We start from the raw sequence: 27602 nt of genomic DNA on the forward strand, positions 1-27602 counted from the left end.
GCTAAATTTGTATGTACCAGGTAAGTGTTAAGAACACAGCACCATGGGCCAGCAAAAACATTAAAGTAGAAACCCCTACAACCAACACACATCATGACCTCCTTGTCTTGAGACAAGGACTGGAGCTTGAAAGTTGCCTTGAATCCCATTTCATATCTGCATCCAACTGGCTTCCTGAACCTAAAACGATGACCAAGCAGGCCCCCCTTAAGAGTGGATATTCCAAGAAACCCATTCCCTCCACTTTCCATCCTATAGAGCTCAAACACTGATAGTTAGCAATATATTCAATGGCAGGCACCCTCAAATAGCAGGCACCCTTAAAAAAAAGGTTAAAGGTCAGCCAACTGCAGCCTCAGGTCACACACACCCTCCGAAACACCTTCTCTTCCAGCAAGATTAAGGGTGTGATACAGAACGCTGTGGCACTGCGCCTTGCACATCTCCATACACACATGTAACACCTTTCAGAGTTACTAGCATCACGCTTCACAACCCACAGTCCACTGACCGAACATGCCCAGCCCTCTGTGCGGTAGAGGGGGCAGCGTTGCCGGGGGTCTTTCCGTGGAGAACATTCCGAAGCGTGACAAGTCGTGAGGACAGGCAACCAGTCTCTCAGCAGCCCGGCCTGGATCACATTCTCCCCCTTCGCCTCCTCCCTCCTCCAGGGATGGGAGGGAGGTGTGGGGATGGCCTCTGAAGAGGCCCTGCGAGGTCTGCAGCTTTGGGGTGGGTGTCCCGTGGGTCAGCAAGCCGGTACTCCTCTAAGGCAGGGGGACGCCTCAGCTGGTCCCATGCGGGAAGAAGGCCAGCTGGATGTCAACAGTCTGGAGGGCACCACGTGCAACACTCTTCTCTTACGACCTGTTCTGGTCCTCTTTACAGGCGGAGCGGGTCTCGGAGTCAGCCAGGCAGTCAGCATGGGGTAAGTTCAAAAACATCTTAGGGTGGGGGTGGGGGTGAAGAGAGATGAGGTAGGTGTGCGATTATACGTGTGTGTGTGTGTGTGTGTGTGTGTGTGTGTGTGTGTGTAAAAAAAGAGAAAGAGAAGGGAGTGCTCAGAAGGGTAATTCAGCTGCTCACTTCATCCTGCCAGAAACCGATGCTGTAGTGGTGATTGCGAAGCAGAGAGGGGTGTGCGGGAGGGGAGGGGAGGCGGTGCTGGGGTGCAAGTGTGCTTCCTGAGGTAGGTGTGTGAGAACTGCAGGGCACCCCCCCCCGCCTGCTGTTAAAAAGAGGTGAGGGGGCAGACAGGCAGAAGGGTGAGAAGCCGAAGGGGGAGCAGCCTATGCCGCCTGCCCTGTCCCCACTTCCATCAGCCACGATCGCCTGGCAGGATTACAGTGTGCGCGCGAGGAAGGCGAGGAAGAGAGGGGGAGCGGCGGCGGCGGCGGGGGGGGGGGGGAGCAGAGAGAGAGAGAGGAGAGAGAGAGAGAAGGGGAGGGGGGGAGAAGGGGTCGCAAGTTGTCCGGCTGCCCGCCGCCCCCTTCCCTTCCTGCTCGCTGGGCTGTCGCTGCTGTCGGCGACAGGCGGGCGGTTGCTTGTCACGGCGCCTCTTGACGGAGAGGGGAGGGGGGAGAAGGTTGTCGCTGCTGAGGCGTTTGCTGCTCCGCCTGTCGCGCCGTCCCCTCCGGTTGTAACGTTGTAACCAAACACCATTCAACTGCCTCCCGCCTTCCTCCTCCTCCTCTTCCTCCTCCCTTTCCCAGCCGCTCTGGGCTACGAACAAGGGCGGCCCCCTCCTTCGCTCGCCCCCTCCCTTCTCCTCCTCTCTCTCTCTCTCTCTCTCTCTCACACACACACACACACACACACACTCTCTCTCTCTCTCCCTCTCACAGAGTCCCGTCACGCATGCCCAATTAGCCCTCGCCACGCCATTGGCTGCCGCCACACCGGGTCATTCACATGCAAATAAGCCCCCCCTTCCCAGTCACACACACACACACCGCGACCTCCCATTGGCCGCCCCTGGAATGTCAGTCATATGCAAATTTAAGGCCCGCCGCGAGGGGGAGAACGGATCACGGGGCCAAAGGGATTCCCATTGGCTGCGGTTTACTCCAGCCTTCTCTCTCTCTCTCTCTCTCCCTCTCGCCCCGCAACCCCGCGCCAGTCTCCCTTCTATTCTACCACCTCCGAGCCCAGGGAGAGGGAGAGGGAGAGACCACGCCCGGGGCGCGGGAGGGGCCGGCTGGAGTGGGGGGGGAGGATTGAGAGAGAGGGTGAGAGGAGATGGTTAAGGAGGTGAGAGGAAAAGAAGACCTCGAGGGCGAAAGGGGGGCAACGAGGAGGCCACAGCGAGGCAGTGGAAGGGGTGATAAGGGGGGTGGCAAGGAGAAAACAAGGAAGGCGTGGAGGGGGGCAGGAAGAAAGCGTGGGGCGAGGAAGGTGAAGAGGGAAGGCGGAGAAGAAAAGGCCTTGTGCAGGAAAGAGGGGGACAAATATGGGTAAGGAAAAGGAGGTGCGGGCAGGTAAGCGAGTGAAGCTGAGGGGAAAGCAAAAAGAAAAGTATGAAAGGGCAAAGAAAGGGTGGGGCATAGGAAGACATGAGGGGGGAGAGGCAAGCTGAGGGGGGAATATGGGGGGGAGAAAAAGGAGGGGTAATAAAAAGGAGAAGATGGTTGAGTGTAAGGAAAGAATGAGTGAGGTGAGGTGGGTAAGGAAAAGAGGAAACAAATGGGAGACCTGGGCTGAGTTCGGACTTCCATTTTGCTCCTATTACCACCACCCTTGGTTAGCGCGTCCTCCGAACGCCGCAATGTAGTCAAGTACCAGAACAGGGGGTAAGAAAGCAAAGGATGAGAGGCTGAGGGGGGCGGAGCAGAGAGGAGCAATGAAAGAGAAGAAAGGTTTGGGACAAGAGTTTGGGGGTCATTTGCTGGAATGTGCAATATGCAACTTGTTGCCCCGATGTGCCCCCTCTTTCCCAGCTCTGCTTATGCCTTGACATAAAACACCTGTTCACTTCTCCCCCTCAGGTAGTAACAGCTTCTGGGTCCTGACTAGGGTGGCTCACCTTTTTGCCCACATGCTGTAGCCACCGGTTCCTGGGCACCACATCGAATAGGCCCGCACAAGCAAAATGCAGACATCTATTTACAAACTTGCTAAGCTGCACGCCCAGGTAGCTGTACATATGCATAGACCTACATGTGAATTAGCGGCATCCTTCCGTTACACCTGGTTTGGGCATGGATACGCAAGCCCAACCGGGCATGCAACCTGATGGAGACATGTTGAGATGGGCACATTATTATGTACTCACATACATGCATGCCATTGAATTAAAGTCACTCCTATTTCTCTCTCACATACACACACACACGCATTGAAGCTGCTTCTGCTGGCAGGCAGCCCAGCCAGGCTAGGGATTAAGAGCTTGCAGCACAGACGCATTCCTAGGATAATCTATCCTCCCTGGGGCAGGGGGGGCGGGAAAGATGGGGGGGGCGGAGAGACAGTGAACGGTGAGTGTTGTACACCACACAGCACCCCCATGCCTCTTCTTCCAAAGAGTGGCCTCCACTTGGCTCCCTATGACTCAGACTCCCTTAATACTACAGCCCCCTTCCCCCGCAAGCCTGACTCAATGCTGCCTCTGCTCACAGCTGGTGGGGTGGGTGGGATGTAACCAGCCTCCTTCCCCCAGCAGACAGCCAATAGCTTATGAGGTGAAGTGAGGAGACACACAGGAACACCCCCACACATACACACACGCACTCTAAATCTGGGCACAAGGCCAAGCCTGGGCGAGGATCCCATTGTTGAGAGAATGGGGGGGGGGGGGGAAGGACACAAACACGCCACTCCCAGCACGCACTGCACCACGCCAAGGGCGGGGTGAGATGAGACTGACCGTGACATTGGTGGTGGGGGAATACAACCATTACACATAAAAAGTACCACCCACACTCAACTCTCATACACCACAATGTACATCTGGTCACGTGCAGGTAACTCATGCCAACCTAACCTTCCTCAAGTTTCTCTCAATACAGCCATGCACACACAGGCACTCACACACACGAACACGAAAGCCTGCAGTAAAATGTATCTGCATCTGTTGCAGAGTATGGCAACAAACACTGGCTGAGTTTGGACGACATGCTAATCAATGGTTGTTCCCCATTCTGCTCCTATTACCCACCCCCAGTTGATTAGCCATTAGTTACATTCATTCAGAATTTGCCATCCCTGTGACACCACCAACATAACACACACTTATGCCCCCTGAGAGTAAAGGAAAAGGAGAGAGAAATGAGGAACACACAACAAATCCCCTTCTCTTCCAAAAGCAAAAAATTCTCAGAACAAGAGGCATGCACATAACATACTCAAGCCCCAGATACCTCTGGCAGAGAAGGAGGGGGAGTTTTTATTATGTGGTAAGTTCTGCACTTCACAAGTGGTTTAAAAGAAGGGACAACCAATTACACCAATCTGTCTATCTCAAAGGAAAGGAAAGTCTCCAGCTGTGATTGCATCCTATGGGCTGCATTGAGGAATACTCCCTGACTTTCTGAGGTTAGATTAAAGGGAACAGATGGAGTGGGTGACATGGCGTGAATCAGGTAGAGCTGTGGGGGAGGGACCACATAGGCTAGCGGACATTGGCTAGAGCCGATAGAAGTTACAGTGGATTTAGGTGGAAAGGCCAAGTGAAGACCAGCTGCATAGAAGCATGCGTTGACTTGTCAAAAAAAATCCAATTCCTGTCTTACTTCCCATTTCAAAATGCGGGCGACACAAAAATAGTCCGCTAGCATGTCCTCACTTATTATTTCAATATCAGTTGTATTATTTACATAAACCATCCTACTTCCAAGGAGTTCAGGGCAGGGCAGCGTTATGAGCTATTCTACAGCGCCAAGCTCTTCCGAATTTCATTCACATGGATACACACAACACCAGGAGTTTCAAAGAAGTATGTCTTGCTTCTGTGCTGTTCACACAGACTACGTACATAAATACATTCACTCTGTCTGTCCCTCCCCCCCCCCTCTCTCTCATGCACACACACACACCAGACTCATATTCAATGACGTCACAGATTGGTTTCTTAGAAATGAAGGCTTCCTCTTTATGGAGGGTGTGGAGATCCTGGGAAGATTAACAGCAGGGGCTTACTCTAGTATCATCCTCACTAAACTCAAAAGCTCATACTCCTCTTTAAAAAGAGTCTGAACTCTGCCTTACTTAATTCTTGTTCTGCCTTCAGTGAGGCATAGCAGTCTCACAAGGTGGTCAGCCGATAACAGAGCTAAACCACTTCAGCATAAAGGTGAACGTTCCATGCAAAAATATTTTTTAAAAAAAATTCCACACAGAAAACTAGGCATCAGGGAGGAAGTGAAGCAAGAATCCTTCTCCCTGACATACTAGTTGTCTATGTGGAACAAATTTATAATGATGATCATGATGATGATTGTATAAAGGAATATTTAACAATGTAAGCCCCTCCCTGCAAACTGAAGTATGGCAGCCCAGACACAGGGAGACCACCTCAAGTGACCACAGCCCAGAGTTATGAATACATTTAGGGTTTGTTAAACTTAATATTAACACAAACATGACATCAGTTACTGTAAGGAAAGCAGTGGACACCTCTTACACTCACACACAAAGCTGCAAAATCTGTTCCTGTCTGAATTTCAATATAGCAGCAGGCTCTATGTTCACTGTGGCTACTGCATGGAAATTTTGCATCCGGTGTGCCCTATGTAATTCAAGTGACCTACCGGTGTGCATTATACACTATATACTATGAAAGCACATTCATTCCCTGTATAATTACCCGTGTATTTCCCACAATGTAGATAATATTCAGTAATAGAACTGTGTACGTGTTGCATTCCAAGAAGTGGTGGTGCACTTTATACAAGACCCCCGTGCTTCGGTGCTCCACTGCCCTTTGACGTAGTGTAGTGATGGCCACCAATTTGGATGTCTTTAAAAGGGGGGTTAGATAAATTCCTGGAGAAGTCTATTAATGCCTACTAGTCCTGATAGCTATATGCTACCTCTAGTAGCATAGACAGTAAGTCTACGTACACCAGTTGCCGGGGAACATGGATGGGAGGGTAGTATTGCACTCGTGTCCTGCTTGTGGGTTCCTGGTCAATAGCTGGTTGGCCACTCTATGAACAGAATGCAGGACTAGTTGCGCCTTTGGCCTGATCCAGCATGGCATTTCTTATGATGCAATAAAAGATGAAAAGGAGACATGTCCCCAAATGCTCAGGAGCCTAGGACATTGTCTTATACCACGTCAGACTATGCATTTATGTAGCCCAGTATTGTCTCCTGCACAGACTGGCAGCAGTTATCAAGGGTCTCAGACAGAGGTCTTTCCTATCATCTGCTACCTGATTTGTTTAACTGGAGATATCATGGATTGAAGCTGGGATCTTCTGAATGCAAAGCAGGAGCTCTGCCGGTGAGCTACGATCCCTACCCTAACAGGCTACAGAGCTGCGACTGACTACGGCTCGTTGGTGCAAGTCTAGTTCACATTCAAGTACATACATCTCCCCTGTCATGTTTTATATGTTTACCATGGCAAAACCCTGGTGGACCCAGACAGGCAAGTTAAGAGAGGAAAGTTTATCAGCCTCACATTGTAACAACTTCCAGAGAGATAGCTGTGTTAGTCTATTGCAACAAAACCAAAAATTCTTATTGTCCCATAAACATCAACAAAACATGTCAGGCGCCACAAGATTATCTGTTGTTTCAGCCTCACATGTAAGTATGGCACACTTGCTCACTTTCAGTGCAATGGTATATATTTTTGAAGCATAAGCATGGAATATCAGCTTGTTAGCATGACATTAGGACATTCAGACCGTGCTTGGGACTGTACCGAAGGCTTGCTTGAGTTGCAATGCAAACTGTGGACACGTGCATATGCAAGGGATATGTGCATGCATGCTCACAGAAAAGATGGAGCATACAACAAGTGGATCAGGGTTAGTATGGGAGTGCAAGAGCTGGCATTGCTGCGGTGCCCTCCAAACACAACACATCCCAAGCCATGCGCACCAATGTGCAACCCTCCCCCCCACCCCCCCAAAAATCTGGATTCAGTCCCTCCCATTGGTGATAAAAATAGAGACGGGGCTCCAAGCGAGCAGCAGGGAGACGGTAGTCTTGGTTACCAGTTGCCAAGAGACAGCAAACTGCATTTGTGATGCTGCAGGGAGCCAGAGCCTTGGGAATGGGAGACGTACATGCCTTATACGTTTGGGTCTTTTCCTTTGCCCCAGCCATCCCTTTCTCTACACATATCCTAACCCCCGCTCCCAAGGAGTGTGTCCAGTGGGAGTAGAAAGCAGGTGGGGGCCAAGCACAGTCATAACTACCCCAACAAGTTCCATAGCAGGCACATAGGAGATGGAGTTCAGGAACACCCAATGATGTTCTAGAGCCACCACCACCACCCCATTATCATTTTAGTGGCAACAGCTACCAGAAAGGTCTGTGAGAGCATTCATTGGGATTGGGAGCATAAGGAGATTACACTCAGCTAGGTCTTCTAGGTCTCTTCCTCTTTACCCCACTCATTTATATAATTTCACATGATGCTCTGGCCAGCTTGCATTCAGGTGCAGCAACTCATGTACACTGACGCAAAAAGGCATATGCCAAGGAGGTATCTAGGCTGGTGTACAACCTTTTGTTCACATGGGTACCTGCAGTTATGCTGATGGAAGATTCAATTGTTATGTCTTTTCCAAATACTGGAGCCATTCCTATATATGCACACTCAGGTAAGCGTATTATGAAACTTGAACCCATGCGCCACCATGTCACACACTTGCCTGCACGTGGAGGCATATGCCAAGGAGGTATCTAGGCTGGTGTACAACCTCTTGTTCACATGGGTACCTGCAGTTATGGAGCCATTCCTATATATGCACACTCAGGTAAGCGTATTATGAAACTTGAACCCATGCGCCACCATGTCACGCACTTGCCTGCATGTGGAGTCATGGGAACAACCCCACAATTGATCTCTCAGTCGTGGCTTTGCAGCAAATGCTTCTACCCAGATTTTTCAAAGCCAGGGGCTGGAGGGTGAAACAGCTGCTTTGAGGGAAACTGACAGAAGGTCACAATACTGGTCTCTCCAGAACAACCACCTTCTATCCGCTCTGCACACTACCGTACAATGTCTGAAGCTTTTCACCATATAATAAGATCACGAAGCGCCAACGCTTCCAAATATCTGTTGGAGCGGTATTGACCCAGCATGTCTGTGCTGGATGCAACAAAGCGGTCTTGAAAACAAAGACAACTAGCAAACTCCCAACATATACCTCAGCCAGTCAGCAGCGGCCTTGAAAGAATGAAAAAAGAGCCAACTTCCTTCCACTGTACAAAGGCTTCCCAGCCTGCAGACAATTCCTATTCACTGCAGGCGAGAAGTTATTTACAAGCCTTCAATGCATCCTTCCCAGTCACTAATCATTAATTGAGTAGCTCCTGGAATCACCTAACCTGATTTTAAGAAGAGCTCAAGCCCAAACTGACCAAAATTTGTGTCTGGGCAAATGGATTTAGGCTCCTGGTTCCACCCTGCATTAAAAGATTTCTTGGTGCTTTAACGTAGTTGAGACCAGAATCGATGCTTCGGGCTCAACAGATTCAGACAAGAAAGCATACAGATCCGAAGTTCCTTTCAGCGGTAGCTAATACGGTTATTTATTCATTTTTAATGGATTTGTGATTCTACAAGACTTGTCCGGTCCATGATCCAACCCCAGGGGAAGCTTGGATAATTCTTGTTCCGTTGCCTTCTTGGGACTGCAACAATAGATATGTAAACAACCGGTATCCCATAATAGTTGACTGCAGGGTCATATGTTGCATGAGCCTGTTCTCCATCCAAGAGTGACTTTGGAAGCCAGTGATTGAACATGAGAAACTGGGTGGGGGGGTGAGGAGAGAGAATAGAATACATGTTTCCCAGCTTCCCACTTCACAGGAGCCGGAATTAGAACATGAAAGCTTTGCCTGCCTCCATTTTCAAGAGAGGCGGCGGGGGGGGGGGGGGGGGGAGAGAGAGAGAGAGAGAGAGAGAGAGAGAATCTGACTGGTCCTGTTTTCAATTATGACCCAGGAGAGCGAAGCTGAAATCCCAACTCAGGCCTGGGAAAACGAGGTGACCTTGGGCACTTTACATTCTCTTTCTCTCTTCCAGCCTCAGATTCTATTCTATCATCTATCAAAAAGAGATTATTAAAGACCTTGGGCATGATCCAGTCCAAATCAAGCTTGGTTTCAACATGAGACTTAAGCATGTACTTAAATTTCTCCCACTGAAATCAGCGGAGTAAACTTTGTGGCTGGGTTATGTGAACGCAAGAGGCAAATTGGTGGAGGTGAGTCTATGGATGGCTATGAGCCACAAGAACTAGATGGACCCAACAGCGGGAAGCATCCTGGATGTATCTGGCTTGCTGCTTAGGAGACAGGATGGTGGGCTAGAGGGACCTTTGGTCTGATCCAGCAAGGCCCTCAAGACAGCAGTGTTACCTGCCTTAAATGTAAGTTGGACCACAAGTCTAAAACAGAGCATTGACAAACCTTTTACCCTCCTTTCTTTGGCATATACACATCACATCCTCGTCTGTACCTGCTACTCCTTGTCCCAGGCTGGATGCATAAGACTGCGGGGGGAAACACTATCCCCAAATAAACGGCACTGACACTGCAGCTCCCTGCTAGGTGCAGCAGCAGCATGTATCCCATACTTTGTTTTGGAGAGAAATCCCTATTTCTAAGCATAATTGATGCAGCACTATCAACGTGCAAAGCCCTTTACCAACTTGAATGTGCAGGCCTTCACAATGACCCTGTGGAGCAGGCCACCATCACTACCATTTTACAAAAGGAGGAGAATCGAGGCTCCCAGATTTGCCCAAGGCAGCACAGAGCGTCTGATGAAAGTCAGGACTCCCGGATCTCAACCAAACTCTTTTAACCACTAAGCCGTACAGTAAGCAAGACACGCTTTCTTCCACTAAAACAGCCTTGTAAAGAAGCTCACCCACCCACCCAAGTTAGTAGCCTGCAAGAAAATTTACTAGCCTGCTCAAGTTTGGCAGAGGAGGTGCGAAGACAACATTCGGCACAGAGGAGGGGACCTCCCTTCTATAGCAGCCTGCGTGGTTTCTACGCTGGGTGCAGAGGAGTCCTCCACAAGTCTGCTCACTCGCCTGCATGCCATTCCTAGTCACCTACGGCTACCAGACTTTTGCTTAAGTACGAGGTTGCGCAAAACACAACCTCAGCCTCTCTCAACACAACTCAGTCCAAGGAGTAAACTGTTATGACGAAGCCAGAACTGTTGAGAGGATTGAAAACAGAGCAGATATTTGCATCACAACTAATTCCAAGAAAGAAGCACACAAGCCTGTGCCCCAGCCACTCCCGGTTTTGAACGGTACATTTATTCAATAAATGAAATAAAACACACACACACACAGATCGGTGGTACACTATAAAGACAGAAATAGACAGATCCTCTTACCTGTGCCAGGCCTTCCCATGATAATCTCCTTCTTGGGAGCAGGATGGCTGGTGTACTCGCCCGGGACGATGACAGGCAGGAGGGCCGCTGGAGAGGGATGGAAGGCGACTGGCTGAAAGGGAGAGGAGACACTGAAAACGGGTGGGGCCTGCTCTGGGGCAGAGACCACGCTGGGCTGGCTGGAAGGCAGAGTCCGGCCTACGTTAATGGGCACCGGCACCTGGAGCTGCCCTTTGCCCGATAAGGGATGGTCCTTGGAGCCGGCTTTCCCCATCCGCGGGCTGCCTACCCGCCCCTCCAGGGGTTTCTCGGTGAACTTGGAGGGCAGCGGCACGTCTGGGTTGCGTACGATGACAGGAGAGTCCCTCTGCACAGCGGGCACCCGGCGCACGGTAGGGCTGGGGTCAGAGGTCAGCCCGGTTGGCGGGGGCACCAGCAGGAGCGGAGAGGCCTGCTGGGAGCGCGAGGAAAAGGGCCCGGCTCCCGCGGGCGACACGGCCCGGAAGCCAGCGGGCGTAGAGGGGGTCGGCGTGTGCGAGACGGATTCGACCCCGGAGTCCAGGCTGTCGTTCTTGTGGAAGTCGGCTGCCGAGCCCGTGCTGCTGTGGTGGGAGTCGGCTTTCCGTTTGCTGGGGCTCATTGGCACCGTGAAGGTGAGGTTGGTCTGGAAGGTGATGCCCGAGTGGTGGCGCTCCCGGGGGGCAGCGTGATGCAACATCTCGGGGCTCAGCACGGCGCCCCCCACACCCTTGGGGGTGCTGGCGCTCACGTGACGGCTGCGCGCAGCAGCCCGCTGGATGACCGGCGAGGCGTTGATGGGGCTGAAGTTGGCCGGACGGAAACCAAAGAGCGGGGACGGCGAGGGGGACGGAGCGGGCGAGAAGGGCGACTGGTTGGAGACAGGAGAGAAGGAGGGCGTGCCAGAGCGAGAGCTGCCCAGGGACACCAGCATGACGGCCGCTTCGCACTCGTCGAACTCGAAGCGCGACAGGTCCGCGGGGGCCACCAGGCGAGGGCGGGAATCCCCCCGCACGCTGCTGGCCTCACTGTCCCGCGAGGTCTCGTCCCAGTCGAACTCGGCGCTGCCCTCCCGCAGCCCGCTGGCCCGGCCCTCGGAGAGGCTTTCCATCTCCTTGGTGCGCATGGAGAGGTGACGGGAGCAATAGCCCCGCCGCTGGGACTCCTTCATGCAGCCCTCCCGGGAGCAGAGCCGCCGCCACTGCTTGCCGTTGAACTTCTTGCGGATGCCGTTGGGGGTGCACACCACGTCCCCTTTCTTGTACTTCTGCTGGGCAGCCGTCAGGGGCGTGCGGGAGCGGGAGGAACCCGGCGTGCTGCATTTGTCCACCGACATGACGCTGCTGCTGCGGCTCCCGCTCGCTTCCGGGGTGAGCAGAGGGGACGGCTGCTCAGGAAGACGGGGGAAGGCCGGCGACTTGGGCGGAGAGAGGATCTGGGGCGGCACCACCACGGATTTCTCTTCTGTCCGCACACCAGCACTGATTTTGGAGACCTCGGCATCTTCCGGTTGCTTCGGCTCCGGGCACGGGAGGGCCAAAGCAACCTCCTCCTGTTCCGGCAAAGGCGGTGGCTTTTCGGGTGGCTTGCTGTCTTCGGGAGGAGCTTCGCAGCTCCAGGGTGGACGCAGGAGGCGCAGGGCGGAGCGTGGCACCCAGGCGGAATCTTTACGAGCAGCAGTGCCGGGGAGAACCACGGGGCGAGCAAACCGGACTTTGTAGGAAGCGGGCTTGGTGCTCACCTCCACCACAGTGCCTTCCCGATAAGCCGTTTCCTCGGGGTCCACGCACGCGCAGACCGGCGTCCCCACGGTCAAGGCGCCCGTCGGAGGCGTGGCATCCAGGACCACATCCACAGCACCGAAGCCCAGTGCCCCTTCGTAGTACGCCGTGACACGGTCCCCGACAAACTGCACGCCCAAGCCCTGCCCTTGGCGGATCTGCTTCACTATGGCTGGCTGAAAGAGTCCTTCGCGTTGCGCCAGCACCCGCTGCGAGCGCAGCTGCCGCAGATCGTATTCGCTCGGCGGTGTCCCCCACGTGTCCCTCACCCCCTTGTCGTTTTCGTCCGCGGAGTGCTCGCTCGCTGTGTCAGTACTAGAGGAGGGGCAGCGCCGAGGTTCGTCCTCAGGGGGCAGCGCCGGGCCCTCGCTCCCGTTTGATTCTTCCCCACCGGGGTACTTTCTGCACGGTGCCCGGGATTTAAAAGTGGCCGTCTTGCGGTTCAGCGAGGCTTCCGCCCCACAGGTCTCAGCCCCCTGGTCCCCCTCGCCCTCGGGCAGTTTGTAAGGGTCATCATGAGCTCCCGCCAGTTCCCGCAGGCTGGGGTCCATCTGGACTTGCATGCGCCGGGCGCCCACAAAGGCTTGGGGTTGATCGGTAGCCTCCTCCCCTGCTCCCTCTTTGGGTCTGGGCCCCTCCTCAATGGCTGTCTTGCGTTTCTGAGCTTTGGCCCTGGTGGAGGGTGGGGAACGGCTGCTGCTGCTGCTTGAAGAGGAGGAGGAAGAGGAGGAGGAGGAAGAGGCAGCACTGGCAGCCTTCCTTGCCTGTTTCATCTTCCCCCCAGGCTGGGTGTGGACTTAGGGAGCTAAGGAGAGAAAGACAAGAGAGGAAGGTTACTAGGGCATGCCTGGGCTACTGATATCAAAGGTCCAGAAATCTTGAGCTCTGAACCCCCATCTTGCTCTGGCATTGCTTCATAACCTGACCTATTCCCACTCCCCACATAATTTTACCCCCCACCCCCAACTTCTTTTATTTTAAACTGAAGGGTGTGGTATCACATATTTCCAATTAGTAATAATAATTATAATAATAATTCACTTGCTCCTACTGCTCTTCTCCTGCTCCAACTCTCAGAATCCTCTCCCACTAAACACAACCCCTACCCATTTCTCACTCATAAAAGGCCAAAATCTACTGAACTCCAAAGCAGTTTTGAGCTCTTTAACCCCATATTTAATCAGAACTCCTCAACTCCTGCCTGGGAATATTCAGAAATGAGAAGTGCACAAATTTAAGAAGGGACATACACAAAGGGTGATAGTGCACATGCTTTGCCCTGCCATGCCAGGTAGGGCAGGAAAAAAACTGCAGCCTGAAAACCTGGAGAACTATGGCTGCCAACCAGTGTCAGCAACACTGGGCTAGAATCATAGAATAGTAGAGTTGGAAGAGGCCTACAAGGCCACTGAGTCCAACCCCCTGCTCTGTGCAGGAATCCAGCTGCCTCTTGAAGGCCTGTAGTGGAGGAGAGCCCACGACCTCCCTAGATAGACCAAGGGTCTGACTCAGTATAAGACTGCTTCCTATATGCCTATGGCATGGTCAGGAACACCTGTGCCCTGGTGTTTACGATGCACGAAGGGAAAGGTTATTTGATTGTAAAAACCCCATAAGGAAAGTCAGCCATACTGGAACAAGCAAAGGGGTCCTTTTAACTGAATCTAGGACTAAGCATGTCTGGGAATGTAGGGGATTGCAGTAGTCCAGCGCATCTGGAGGGCCCTGAGTTGGGGAAGGCTGTCCTAAATATCGATGCAGGGTTTTGTGTAACTCAAAGGCTGTACCTCCAGCATTTTAAACATCAGAACTGTGGTTCATATGCAGGGACAGGCCTTTACCCTCATTTTGGTTGGGGGGAGGGCAGGTGTCCCTGATAGTGGGTGTTATGCTGAAGGCCAGAGGGAAAGGCAGCCAATTGCCTGCCTCAGCATTAGGTAGCCCAGTAAAAGGCATGCCCTCACTTGTTCAGTGAAAGCAACACATCTTCTTAAGACTTTTATAACGTGAACCCCTGGTATGGGTCTACCTGCCCCCACTTTACCCTGGCACAACTAAAAGCATCCCTTATTCTGTACGGTTAACCTAAGGCAGCATTTAGGGGAAGTTACCTCCTTGCACACGATAACCTCCCCACCACCACCACCAATCCCTTGAATGCAGGGAAAGGAAGAGGAGCAGCTGATTGCTAGGAGTCCTCCCAAGGAATCCTCCCCAGTTCCCACCTCACTTGCTGCCTGAAGACAGGAGGAGGGTGCAAAGGAATGCTGAAATGGTTGTAACCATCCGCTAACTTAGTCAAGTCGGGGCTGATGCCAAATTTCCTCCTCTTCCCCCCACCCCACCCCACCCCACCAAAAATGGGAGGGACAAGATGCTTCCTGGAAAAACAGACCATGGCTGAACAATCTCAAGGATTGGCGCTACAACATTCCTGATGTTATCACTCTGAATTCCCTGCTCAGCTTCCAAATGTTTCTCAACAGAGGTTATTGCAGATACTCCATAGCTAGCCCCTGCTTCCCCCGTAAAGCCTCTAAACATTTTCAATGTCTCCCACCATTCCCTAGATCCCTGTGCTTTGTATCTGCAATGAATTGCCCTTCAAAGTCTTTCTCCTGAAGAGGGGAACCGTTGGTTACTGAAGGAATGGAACTCTGCATGTACTTAGAGGCATTCTCCTTTATCCATCCGTTGACATATTCTTGGGCTGAGCCTTGGCATCCAGAACACATTCATGTGCTACCTGGTGAGACTGGGCTCCTTCCCTTCTCACCCCCATCCCTCACCCTAACTCCCAGTACAATCTACCACCACCCCATCCCACCGGTAGGAAGTGTTTAGAAGGGGTCTTTTTTCAGTCAATGTCTTACCCTTGCTCCCCCCTACACACGGATGTGCCATCCTTTCTTGCCCCCCTCTCCCACAGTCAACATGATGGTAACTGCTCTTGCCCACAACCTTATCTTTAAGAGGCGGTCAGACCCTCTGCACACCCTGCAGCAATCATCCAATGACCTTGCTCACCCCAAGTGCTTTCAGAGGCTGCAGATACTTTCCTCTGCTCCCATCAATCTCTTCCCTCTCTCCACCCCCCACTTCCCATATTATGCAACTCCTACACTCCCCAGCTCCTCTCCCCGCTCCTGTCCCGCCACACGCACACACTGGCCAGGCCTGCCTGCCAATCCTTCTATCCTATAATAACTGGTATTGGGTCTCAGCCTGGAACCCTGCCTGCTCAAAGCCATCCTGTAATAGATACCGTCTCTCTTTCTCCCGGACCCACTCCATGCCTAAGGAAGGGGAGGTGGGCAAAGTTGGCATTTCTCCTTGATCCCCTTTTCAGATGCAGCAAAAGGGGGCTCTGCACTCTTGGCAGAGGGGACCACTAAAAGTTGCAGCCAATAATAATAAAAAGTAAGCAGGCGAGGTGCTGCTATCTCCTGTTTTGCAACTCCCAAGGTCCCCATTTTGTGATAGTAGAGTTGGTGCCTCCTGGGACATTATTAGGGTGGGGGGAGTAAAGTTGATGCACCCCACTTCTTCCACCTTTTTCTTTTGAAGGATATGGTGAAGATGTTACCCTCCGTGGCTTCTCCTCTTCCCCACTCCTTGGGGGGGTACTAGAGTTGGTACCTCCCACCCCCTTACCTGAATGACCCCCCTCTTTCCAGGGAGTTTAGTAATGCTGGAAATCTTTATCCAGGGAATCTTGGTACAGTCCAGTTCCCCCCCTTATCCTCGATGGTCCAGCCCGAGCCCCTCTCGGCCCCTCCGAGCCCCTTTTACTCCAGCAGACAAAATGGTGAATGAATCTGGACCAGCTGGAACCGCTGCCCAATCAGCACCCACAACTCTGTGACAGATTTTCACAACAGCCAATAGCTCGTCACCAGAGGATGCACATTCCCCACCTCCCAAGACAGGCATTAAGCATCGCCTATCAGCACTCAAGCGGGGCGGCGAGACTAGTGAAAGAATTCCTGCCCCTCTCTTGAGAGGAGCACGTACAGTAGCCTGTAAAAAGGCGCATTTGGATAGAAGTGGGAGAAGCTCAACATACAGTAACCAATAGGGGAAAAGAGGTGGAGCAAGAACACAGACTTGTTTACCTGGCGCTGGACGAACAGGAAGAGCGAGGCTACTCTGAGCCTCATGGGAGATGTAGTCCTCAAGGACTTTTGCCACCAGTTTATTAATCCTTTAACCCTCACAGAAAAACTTTAATTCCCATGACGCCCCGCGAAACGGCTGAGGCAGGAATCGGGAGCAATACTTCACGGGACTTGTAGTTCTTGCTACTATTCTCTATCCTGCGGAATACCAAACCATGGAAGGAAAAGACACCAATTCCCAGCCTGCCTTGTAGGAATTGCCTCAGCGTCTTCAAAATGTTGGGCGCGCAAGGCCTGATGGCCGTCGTAGTCATGGCTCCTGGAGAGTGTTGTGGAAAAAACCAGGAAGTTCTCATGAAAAGAACCACAACTCCCAGGAAGTACCGCGCACCGTTTCTCAGGATGGTGGGGATGCCGGATACTTCATACGAGCGATAGTCTCCAAGACCAGAACTCGCCATAGGAAAAGCTGAGGAAGGCGACGGTGAAAGACTAGGATACCCATCATGCTTTGGGACAAGACAGCGTCCAAACAAGAAAAGTCAACGCACGGCCTCATGGGGTTTGTAGTCCGCAGAAGCGACCCGCCCTCTAGGATATCCTGGGGAGTTCCCCGGAAAAGACTACAACTCCCATCAAGCTCCGCTACTTACTTCTAGTCCACCCCCTCCCCCCGCAAAGGGCTGCAAAGTACAACTCCTGAGGTGAGGGGGGGTGGACTTCGTCCCCATCCCAAGTCCCCTCGGCGGAAGGTCGGTCTGAATGTAATTTGCATGTCATTAGCATAATCATTAACTCACCCGTGGTCCGCTCCTGGCCTCCTCTCGCCCCGGCCGGGCCCCTCGCGCTTCCCCTCAGCAACAGCGGAGCCGCCGCCGACAGCGCCGCGGCCAATCAGCGTCCGGACCGGGATCCCCTTCCCCACGTGGGGCTGGAGAGGCGGGGCCGGCAACAGCCAATCCGTGCCTGGGGCGGCCTGGGAATGAGGTCACCATGCTGAGCTCGCATTGGCCGGGGCTGCCAGAGTTCGGAGCCAATCAGAAGGCGTTTTCGGCCGGACAGGAACGGGCGAGAAGTCGGGAGTTGTGTATTTGGGGACCTGGAGATGCGGCTGTTTCTAGGACTTCTTGCTCGCGCGCACGTGTGCACGCATCCCGCTCGCCACCCTTCGTTCCCCAATCGCAAGAAAGTGCAATGCAATTGCACCGCCTTTTGCACCAGCGCCAACTTGTGCACCCACCCCGTGCAATTTTAGCTTCGCCCGGGGGAGGCGGGCACGCGATGCAACTTGAGTATGTTAACGCGCATTCCCCTTGCTTAGAGCGTGTGCAGAGGAAATGCACGTAGGCCGTCAGTATATGTAAGGCAAGCTCTGCCATCAGCAGCTTGGTTGAGAGTTTGCAGTGCATTTCCTGACACACAGAAAGAATGATCACGCATGCCTGCAAATTACCCTCTAGACGCCTTGGCTGCATGTCATTTATCTTGCATAACGTGTCTGGTCGTGCATAGGTATGGATTAAAGACCTGCAATTGCAGGTTTAGTTAAAAGGATAGGGCAGCTAGAGAGCTCTCTCTCTCTCTGTGTGTTTTTAATTGTTTTCCGTGACGTTCTGGAGAACTCAATCCCACCTACCGCCTTGATGTGGGCAAGGCACTGGTCTTTAGGTTTGCTACTAAATTAGCAATAACTGAAGCCTCCCCCCTCCACCGCCCCCAAAACACAGCACCTCGTTCCTTGGCCCAGCAATTGCCAACCCAGAAGTACAGAGGGCTGTGTGGGCAGCATCTTCTATAAATGAGCTTCTCAAAAGCCACTTTTCAGGTGTGGATTTGAAGCCTTGTCCCATGACCCTTCCAGTGGCCTGCTCTAAATAGCCAATGCCCGTGCTGACCGGGAATGATGGGAGTTGTAATCCAACACATCTGGAGGGCCTGAGGTTGAAAAGGCTGCCTCAGTTCAAACATGGGTGGTGCTTCCTGGTGCCACTTCTGTGTTTTTAAAGGCACGACGTTTTTGATATGTTCGGTTGAATCACTGCCTTGTGTGCTCAAGAATCCTTTGCTCGTGAAGCATCTCAGGCAACCAACCAAGAGCTTGAACATGTACAGACATATTCTGTCTCGTTTCAGATTGCTTTGGCTCCAAACATATCTTCTGGGATGGGGGGGAAAACCCACCAAATGTTTTATAGGTTTAAAAGTCTGCAGCGCTTTGAAAAAAGCAGTAAAAGGTATCATCCTGCCTACACAGGTTTATGTCTTGCTTTGTTTATATGAACCCCGGCAAAAGCAAATGTATTTTGGCCATGCTTCAGCCTCACCTGCTGCTGGAATGTCCAAATCCACACACCCCACAACTCAGCTTCTCCAAAATTAAATTCAGCCCTGGGGCTGCGAGAGATTCCACATCCCTCCACAAAAAGGAGCCATTTAAACCAGCCTCCCCCATCACATCCACATTATATAAACCAACCCTCAGTCCTAAATTTGGGGGGCTGCCTGCTCTTGGTTGAATACAATTGCTCTTGAGGAAACCCTGTTCTCTATGAGGGCATAACTACACTGGAGGTATATCAGTCATGGCTCCCTACAAAGGATCCTGGGAACTGTAGTTTTCCACTAGCACCCCTGTTACAACGGCAATGTCTTCTTCGCTGCTCCCAAAGTTGGCATTTGTTCCCCCATTGGATTCTGCTGTGCTCGCAATGAATGCCAGTTTCAAGGCTTTTGCTTTTGACTGAAAATCCACATATCTCCCAGGATCTGTTGATTTCTGGGCCTAAATTAGCATTCTCTGCTATCTTGTTTGAACATAGTACACCCACTGCAGAAGACTTCTAGATCAGCCTTCCCCAACCTGGGGCGCTCCAGATGTGTTGGACTGCATCTCCCATTCTGGCTGGGGCATTCTGGGAGATGCAGTCCAACACATCTGGAGCGCCCCAGGATTTGTCCGAGTTTTTGATGGCAAATCTGGGTGGGGGAGGGGAAATCTGGATTTTTTTTTCAAAGAGCAGCTCTAATGGGAATTAACAAAAATGCTTATAACTCTATCGTTTTTTAAGATAAAGACATGAAACTTGGCACAATGGTAGCTCTTAGGAAGGGCTTTAGTCATACCAAATTTGAAACAGATCCGTTCATCCATTGATTTTTTAGGATTTTTTTTTAAATGAGGTTTTAAAATTATTATTGTTTAAACTGTCATTTTTAAAGATAAAGAGCTGAAAGTTGGCACCATGAAGAGCTTTAGCCGTACCAAATTTGAAACAGATCTGGGGGCAGTAGCAAACCCTGTTAACAACAACAGCAGCTTGCAATGAGTGAAGATAAAGTCAGAAAAGATATTTGAGGGAAGGGGAGAATGTAACACACAGAGTATAGCAAAAGCTTCAAAGTACAGCAAAAGCTACAAAAGTAGGAGTGAGTGAAGTTAATTTCAGATACATTGAATCTCTCACTTGTTCTTTATTTCAATGATTTTAACATTAAGATGTTATGTAGAACAGATTTGTCTTAAATGTGTGCTGTAAAATCAGACAAGTGACCAAGGCTATGTTTGGGTGGGCACGCCCCCTTGGTAATAGACACGCCCCCTTGGGGGCGACCATGTTGTCCTCCTTTTTGGTTTCCAAAATATGGTCACCCTATGATAACATCTAAATACAGGAAGACCTATGAGGTCAGACCATAGGTCCGGCCAACTCACTATTGTCTCCACTAGAGCTGAGGAACGTGTGAATAGGCTCAATGCTGATACTAACCCTGGCAGGATCTACACTACTGTTTTAAAACGGTTTATAACAGTAGTGACAACTGTTGGGACTCAGGACACATTCCATATATAGTTTTCAAAATGTTTTGGAAGTGTCCTATCTTGCTTGGTGTAGATCTGGCCCCAGGCTCCAAAAGACCAACAAACTGATGTTTTAAGGTGGATTCCTGCACTGAGCAAAAAGTATACATAATACAAGATAATAAAATAAGATGATAATAATAATAAAAATAAAAAACCCTCTAATGTACAAAATTTAAAACAATTTAAACAGCTAACATGTTTACAATAAGATACTGGACCAGATAGAAATAATTGACATAGATGCCCATTGATATGCCCTAAGATGCCTGAGAATAGAGGATAGTCTTAACCCAACACCAAAAAGATGATAGTGTTGGAACCACACAGACTTCATTGGGGAGAGCAGTCCTCCTCCCTCCCAATCCCCTTTCCTTTTGTGTCATGTCTTTTAGATTGTAAGCCTGTGGGCAGGGACTGTCAAGAAATACTTTTGTAAGCCGCCATGAGAGCCTTTTTTGGCTGAATGGCGGCATAAAAATGCTTAAATAAATAAATAAATAATATGTCCCATAATATATATATTTTAAAAAATCCTCCATTATCTAACCAGTCATTTTGAGAAACAGCCACCACTACCAAAAAGAGCCAAAATTCAAGTTCGCTTGCCAATTTGTTTCGTTCTGCTTGGAAACCCTTATAGTAGGGCTAAATAAATTTCATGCTTCTAGCATATATGAGCCTTTCTTGTCAAATAGCCAGAAACACAAATTTACATACATAGAGGCTTCATCCTTTTATTTTTGCTATTTGCCTGTAATAAAATTTAAAACGGGAACTAACGTAGACGAAGTCAACACGTTTAAGGCTGCACTCCTATATACACTTACTTGGGGGCAAGTCCTAGTGAAGTCAATTTATCTTACCTCTGAGTAGATACATAAAGGGTTGCACTGGTCCATTGTTAAGTGCCGCTGAAGCTAAGCATCATCATGAGAAACACATTTAAAAAAAACAATGTAACTTTCTGTGACCCTTTTTGATAATACAAAGACTGCATGAAATGGTAAAAACCGGAGCAGAACACTCATCTGTACCCATAAACAAAGTCTAATCATGCAATTATTGGGAGGAGCTCAGCCTCTCAGAGGCTGAAATCCTATTTCCACTTACCTGGGAGTAAGCTTGATTGAACTCAGTGGGAAGTACTTCTCAGTAGACTTGTAAAGGATTGTGCTGAAAACCTCCAGTACAAGGGCTGGAACAGATATTCAGGGTCCTGACATTGGTTATTTAAAGAGATAATAACTTAGAGAGACTCCAAGCAATCTCCAGCCTTAATGCTGGCTCCAGGCACTATTAAGACAGTAGGCCTCTGCTGGTCCTAGGAGCCCTGGCAAATGCCGCATTGATGCTGTGATTATAGCTCTTGAATGTAGAACATAATCTATTTTAGAAGTTAGTCCCCCTATTACCACATAGGGTAATACAACCTCCAGTTTTCTGCTGTGGTTTCAACATCCCCTTGCAGACACACTTGTTCTTCATACTGGTCTCAGCCCCTGGGATTTGTTTCTTGCAAGTCCTGGGATCTGAATCTTTCCATATTAGCAAAGGATTATTTTCTCTCCACTTGCAAGCTGGCTGGAAAAAGAGTGCATCTGAACTGGGCATGTTTAGCCTGGAGAAGAGAAGATTGAGGGGAGACATGATTGCACTCTTCAAATACTTAAAAGGTTGTCACACAGGAGGGCCAGGATCTCTTCTTGATCCTCCCAGAGTGCAGGACACGGAATAATGGGCTCAAGTTAAAGGAAGCCAGATTCCAGCTGGACATCAGGAAAAACTTCCTGACTGTTAGAGCAGTGCGACAATGGAATCAGTTACCTAGGGAGGTTGTGGGCTCTCCCACACTAGAGGCCTTCAAGAGGCAGCTGGACAAGCATCTGTCAGGGATGCTTTAGGGTGGATTCCTGCATTGAGCAGGGGGTTGGACTTGATGGCCTTGTAGGCCCCTTCCAACTCTGCTATTCTATGACTCTATGATTCTACGTGAAAAGTTTATTTCCCATACCATTGCATAATCATAGCCAGACTTCCATGTATCTCAAGATAGGTAAGATTCCCTGCACTTCACATTCAACTAATTAAATGTTGTGTATGGTTCCAAAATATTAGGGCAAAGGGTTTCCTTTACCTAGCTTTTGGATTTAATCGTTAATTGTAGGGTATTTTGTTGGGAGTATTGCAGAAGTTCTAGCAGATGGGTGGAAAGAAATTGCTGGATGTATTGTATGCCTGTAAGAAATACAAGCCAGGTAAAGCAAGTTCTTTTTACCCCTTTTCATTAGCATAGGAATATACAAGTTTTGGAGTTACACAGACCTCTTAACTGAGCAGTGTGAAAATACACCTAATTCTCAGCTATGCAACAAGCAAAGTGCATCACCAAAGCAAATATTTGTCGTCTCAGAGACAAAGTGACTTAATCACAGCATGGTTTTTTCCAGTTCAAATGTTACAAAGCAAGGTGTTGTAATGACCCCGGAGGCCATGGTCTTTATTATTGAATTCCATTCTGCTCGATAAAGAGTCCTGTGGAGCTCTAAAGCTCACATATTTCTACTTGCACAAACATTGGTCCAAGTTGCATGAGGGAAAGGCACTCTGTGCTCATGCTCAGAATTCTCAATATTTTATTTGTTCCAGAGCTGAGCCCTGACATTGAAAAATGGCTAAACTTTGGTGGCCTCTGACTCATTGAATCCATATGTCAATGGATTCTGCTGGTCAAAGTAAAGGTGCAGTCCTGTACATGTTTAGACAGTTAAAAGTCCTACAATTCCCAGCATGCCCTGGCTGGAAGGATGCTGGGTGTTGTAGGACTTTTTCTGTCTAAATATGCATAGGATTGCACAGTAAATGTCTCTAAACATACTTTTTAACCGCTGGGTGTCAACATTAGGAGCAGATGCCCTCTAAATGAAGGGCATCTTTCTCACCCTAAGAAAAGAAATTAATTGTGATACCTCCCTTTAGTTCTGGAACATAATAAAGAAATACATGAAGAGTGCCTCCGACCATGTGCAGAATGCATTTAATGTAACTACTCCTAAACTCTGTCCTTGCCCTGTAGTAGGGAGACAGAACAATCTGTTAACTAAAGTTTTTTTTTTTAAAAAAAACATATTGCAATTGGAGCCACCCCACAATAAGGTTTGCTTTTAGAGTGTGTAGGATTAATGCTTGCCAGCTCTCAGAGGAACCCACTCCCTGGCTGAGTTTGGAGGACACGCTAATTGTTTCCCATTCTGTTCCTATTTCCCACCCACCCCCAGTTGAGTAGTGTGCTGTCCGAACTCAGCTTCTGTGTTCTGTGCATGCCTCCTGGTTGCGTGAGACCCCAACCACCACCACAACAGGGACTCACAGACAGACACAACAGGCAGCCTCCTTTCGAAGAACACAATTCCATTGGCTCTCTGTCTGGGCACTCATTGAGTCGCAGCCGAATGCCAAAGCGGGGGAAACACGACTGCCCCCACCTTCCCAATCAAGGGTTGGTTATAAAGAGGCAAGCCGGAACAGCGGCGAATCATACAGAGACGCGGCGAGGAGTCTCCGATGGGTGGGTTCGGAGGGGCGGCCTGCCTGTCTGTCTGCGTCGATTCCGCACGGGTTGCTGTTGCAGAGGCGCGCCACGTGGGAACGCCCGGTCCTTTTGGGGGGTGAGGGTAACTCGCGTCGCCTCCGGACGGCCGGGCGAGTCTACGAGAGCCGGCAGGAGGCGCTGCAAAGCAAGGGCGCCGGCGAGTCCAAGCTCCACGCGAGAGGGGAGGCAGGCAGGCAGAAGCCGTGTGCGTGCGAATGGCCGTGCGGGCCCGTGCTTGCGTCTCCCGCGCCTCTCGCCCAGGGCAGGGCAGGGCAGGGCAGGGGAAGAGGGCGATGCCAGCTGGCAGGCACCCCGGGGCGGGGAGGCGGCGGCGGCGGCGGCAGGAACAGCGGCAAAGATTTCACAGCAGCTGTTTTTAGTGCCTGCTGCTAATTCAGCCGCAGGAACAAACTTTTCCTTTTGCCTCGCGCTGCTATTTCGGCAATGGAGGAGTCACAAGGCGCCCGGCCTTCCCTTCTAAGTTTAATCCTCCTTTACTCCTTCTTTTCCTCCTTCTCTTCTTCCTAAGCCGACCCCGCCCTGAAGCTAAATATATACACCCTTCTCTCCGCTCCGGACCCTTCCCTTCGGCCGGTTCCCTGAGTTGACTTTTGGAGCTCGCCGAAAGTGGGGGACACACACGATATTTCCTATCTATGGGGGCCTCCCTGAAAGAGTGAGCCCACTTTTTTTATCTCTCGAACCCTGTCTCTCTTCTTTGCTCTGTAAGTGACTTTATTCTCTCCTTTTCCCCTCTCTTCCTCCTGTGCCTCTAATGTGTATGTATGTGTCAGAATATTTTGCATATCTCAGGACGCTCCATGCCATTATTCTTGGCTTTCCCCCTTTCTTTAGGGTAGTTTGAAAGCAGCCCTGAAAACAGGGAGAAGTGTGTGTGGTTTATTTGTTTTTTGGGGGGTGTCCTTAGTCTCCCCCCCTCTTGAAGAGGGGTGCAATTTAAGGACATTTCAATAAGAGATGCTAAGAGACGACTTAAAAAAAAAAGCCTAGAATGTGTCACATCTTCATGTGAAAACAGCAGTTTGAAAGTGGGAGGGAGACATTAAAAAAGGAATGTACCTTCTAATTAGTATAGCTTTTTTGTTTGATTTTACACATAGTTTTTGGGTTGGTTTTTTTTAAGAGTGCTAAAAAGTGTATATGAGCCTCTCTCTCTCTCTCTCTCTCTCTCTCTGGGCCGTGTATGGATGTAAGACTGAAAATGTAAGGGAGCCATTTTAAACCTGAGTGTATATTGAGGGCTAATCCTGGTTTTACCGTGTGCATAGCAAAGCGGTTTTAGTCAAAACTGATTTAAACCTCATATGATTTAAATCTGTGGAAAATCGGGCAGGGGGCGGAAATGTCCATATAAGTTACCACTTGTGAGAAGGGCGATGCTTTTAAAGCTACCAAAAGCCTGGAATTGTGGGTTCTATGTTTTTAATTGTGGCTGAAAAGGAGGGAAGTTTATTTACCTAGATTTGCTTCTCACACACTTCTTACCTTTCCAACAAACTCTGTGAGGTAGGTTGGACTGAGTAATGGTAAGTTACCAAGAGCCAGTTGTGTGACTTCGTTTCCCCATCCATACTAGTTGGACATTAATTGATTTGGTAGGATCCCTGGAGTAGTGAACATTTGGAGAAGTGTGGGCATGTGTGTAGTGGTATTATTTCCTAAAAAGCTGAAAATGTTGCGGAAAGCCAACAATAATAGACCTGATGGTTTGTGTTTTAATAATCGAACTGAACAAAGTGGGGAAATTGGGCTGGATATTTAGGGAGAAGCTCTAGTATCATTGGATTGGTTGTATGCTCTTTGGGGCGGAGAACTGACATCTTGTGCTCTGTAAATCCCCATGTACACTGAAAGCTCTGTATAAGTGACTAATAATGATGATAACAGTAGTGATAGCTTTTCAGGGAGTGGGCAGGCAGGTCTTAATTCATGCTAGGCCTCTGTTCTAGAGTGTGCCGAATGCCAAGAATCCACCCTGAACAATATCAAGCGTGTTTCTGAGCATATCTAGTTTACCTTGCCCTCAATATTGAGTAACCCTGGGCAACCCTTACACATTTCGGATTAGGGAACAGGGCCGCTGGGTCAGAGGGGCATGTCTTCTAGGCAGGCTAAAGGCCTGGGGGTTGACATGTTGCTTTTTAAAAGTTAACCTCTGCCTACCAGGGGCTGTGATTCCAAAAGCATCCCGTCCCTCCCCCCACCCCCCGCCTGCCTACAGTGCGATACAGTTCAGCTCCATTATTTCCCATAGAGTCTAAATGAAACGGATGCGGTTTGTACTGTGGAGCCTGGACTCAGGGACCGGCGTAAGGAAGGGATCCGGTTACTGGGGTTCGCCAGCCTATTTGTCAATCTGGCAGAGGGGCAGCCAATAAGTCAGCTAGGAAGGGGTGTAAATTAGGAAGCCTGGCTTAGGGGGCGGGAGGGTGCCGGCCCTCAGTCCTGTAATACGCCAGCCCAGCCACAAACTTCCCACCCGATAATTATAGAGAGAATAATGCTGCATTATTTATAACGCTGACTATTTATAACCAGGGCCCAGAAAATGTGGCACCAGACCGGGGTTGCTGCTGCTGCTGCTGGGCTTGTGACCCACGCCACCCATTCGTTGCAGTCGTAAAGCCAGCATAGGCCCAAGGACAGGGCAGAAAGGGTGGGTGAGTGGGCCAGAAACGGGGCTGCAAAGAGGATTCCTACAGGAGGTGCTTTTATTCTGCAATAGGAGATCACACCCCCCCCCAAAGAGTAGGAGGAATTGGAGGTCAGGATTTGTGCTGGGGGAGGGGGAGGAGTTGGGTGCCGTTTGGGTCTTCCAGCCTCCCCCTTCCATCTCTGGTCCTTGTGTAGCCTCTTTCTCTCCCCCCCCCAACCTCCTCACCCACCCCCTTTCATTCCATTCCCCCTGAGCTGTCACTTTTCATGCCTGGGGAGATTGTTCCCATATTTTGGCCTGGTTCCCCCAGTAGCCTGGTCGCCAGGGGTCAGCGGCAGGGGTCAGGACCGGAAAATTCCCACATGTCTCTTTAAACAGGTGCCAAATCTCAGGCTTAGGTTAACCCCTTGCATCCTGGGGCATAGTGTGAGCATTCCTCCTCCTCCTCCTCCCACCAGCCTTTGTCTAGATCAGTGTGTTCCTAAAGTCCCAGTAGCTGCTGCATCTCCTTCAGCTTCTTCTTTTCTTAATCTGAATTAAAATTGCAAATGCTCTTCACTCCTGTGCCCCAAATTATTTCCTTATATGTATTTATAATACTTCTACACTGCTTCATGTAATACAATCTCTTAAGTGGTTCACACAAGAATGAAGATATAAAAATGCCATAAAAAGGATAATTAAAGACATTACAGCAAAGACTTTAAGAGAAGCAGTGTGGTGTAGTGGTTAGAGTATCGGGCTGGGACTCAGGCGATCCAGGTTCTAGTCCCCACTTGGCCATGAAGCTCACTGGGTGACTTTGGGCCTATCACTGACTCTCTGCATAGCCTACTTCACAGGGTTTTAAGGATAAAATGGAGAGGAGGGGGAACCATGAAAGCTGCCCTGGGTTTCTTATAAGAGGAAAGCCGGCAGGATATAAATGTAATAAATAAATAAATAAAACAGTGTCATAGTCCATTGCAAGTCAGGGGAAGCCTGTTTCCAAGAGGAATTTGAACCTTGCCATGGTTT

General features: G+C 50.1%; 2 protein-coding genes across 4 annotated transcripts in view; both read right to left on the reverse strand.

The window, feature by feature from the left end:
- The window catches only part of CIC (capicua transcriptional repressor), a 41343-nt gene extending 23978 nt beyond the window's left edge, over nucleotides 1-17365 (reverse strand). For 2 of the 3 annotated variants that reach the window (XM_063139865.1, XM_063139863.1), the window contains exons 1-2: nucleotides 17258-17365; nucleotides 10541-13144 (exon numbers count right to left, since the gene is read on the reverse strand). In XM_063139865.1, coding sequence (XP_062995935.1) covers nucleotides 10541-13112 — 2572 coding nt within the window. In that variant the 5' untranslated portion in view covers nucleotides 13113-13144; nucleotides 17258-17365. Of the gene's footprint in view, nucleotides 1-10540; nucleotides 13145-15993; nucleotides 16071-17257 lie in introns of those variants that run through there. The other variant, XM_063139864.1, reaches the window with a different exon arrangement.
- The window catches only part of LOC134407875 (guanylate-binding protein 1-like), a 128639-nt gene that overhangs the window by 96068 nt on the left and 4969 nt on the right, over nucleotides 1-27602 (reverse strand). The gene's annotated exons all lie outside the window — the stretch shown is intronic.

Source organism: Elgaria multicarinata, chromosome 13 (assembly GCF_023053635.1).
Source record: "Elgaria multicarinata webbii isolate HBS135686 ecotype San Diego chromosome 13, rElgMul1.1.pri, whole genome shotgun sequence".
Classification (NCBI taxonomy): domain Eukaryota; kingdom Metazoa; phylum Chordata; class Lepidosauria; order Squamata; family Anguidae; genus Elgaria; species Elgaria multicarinata.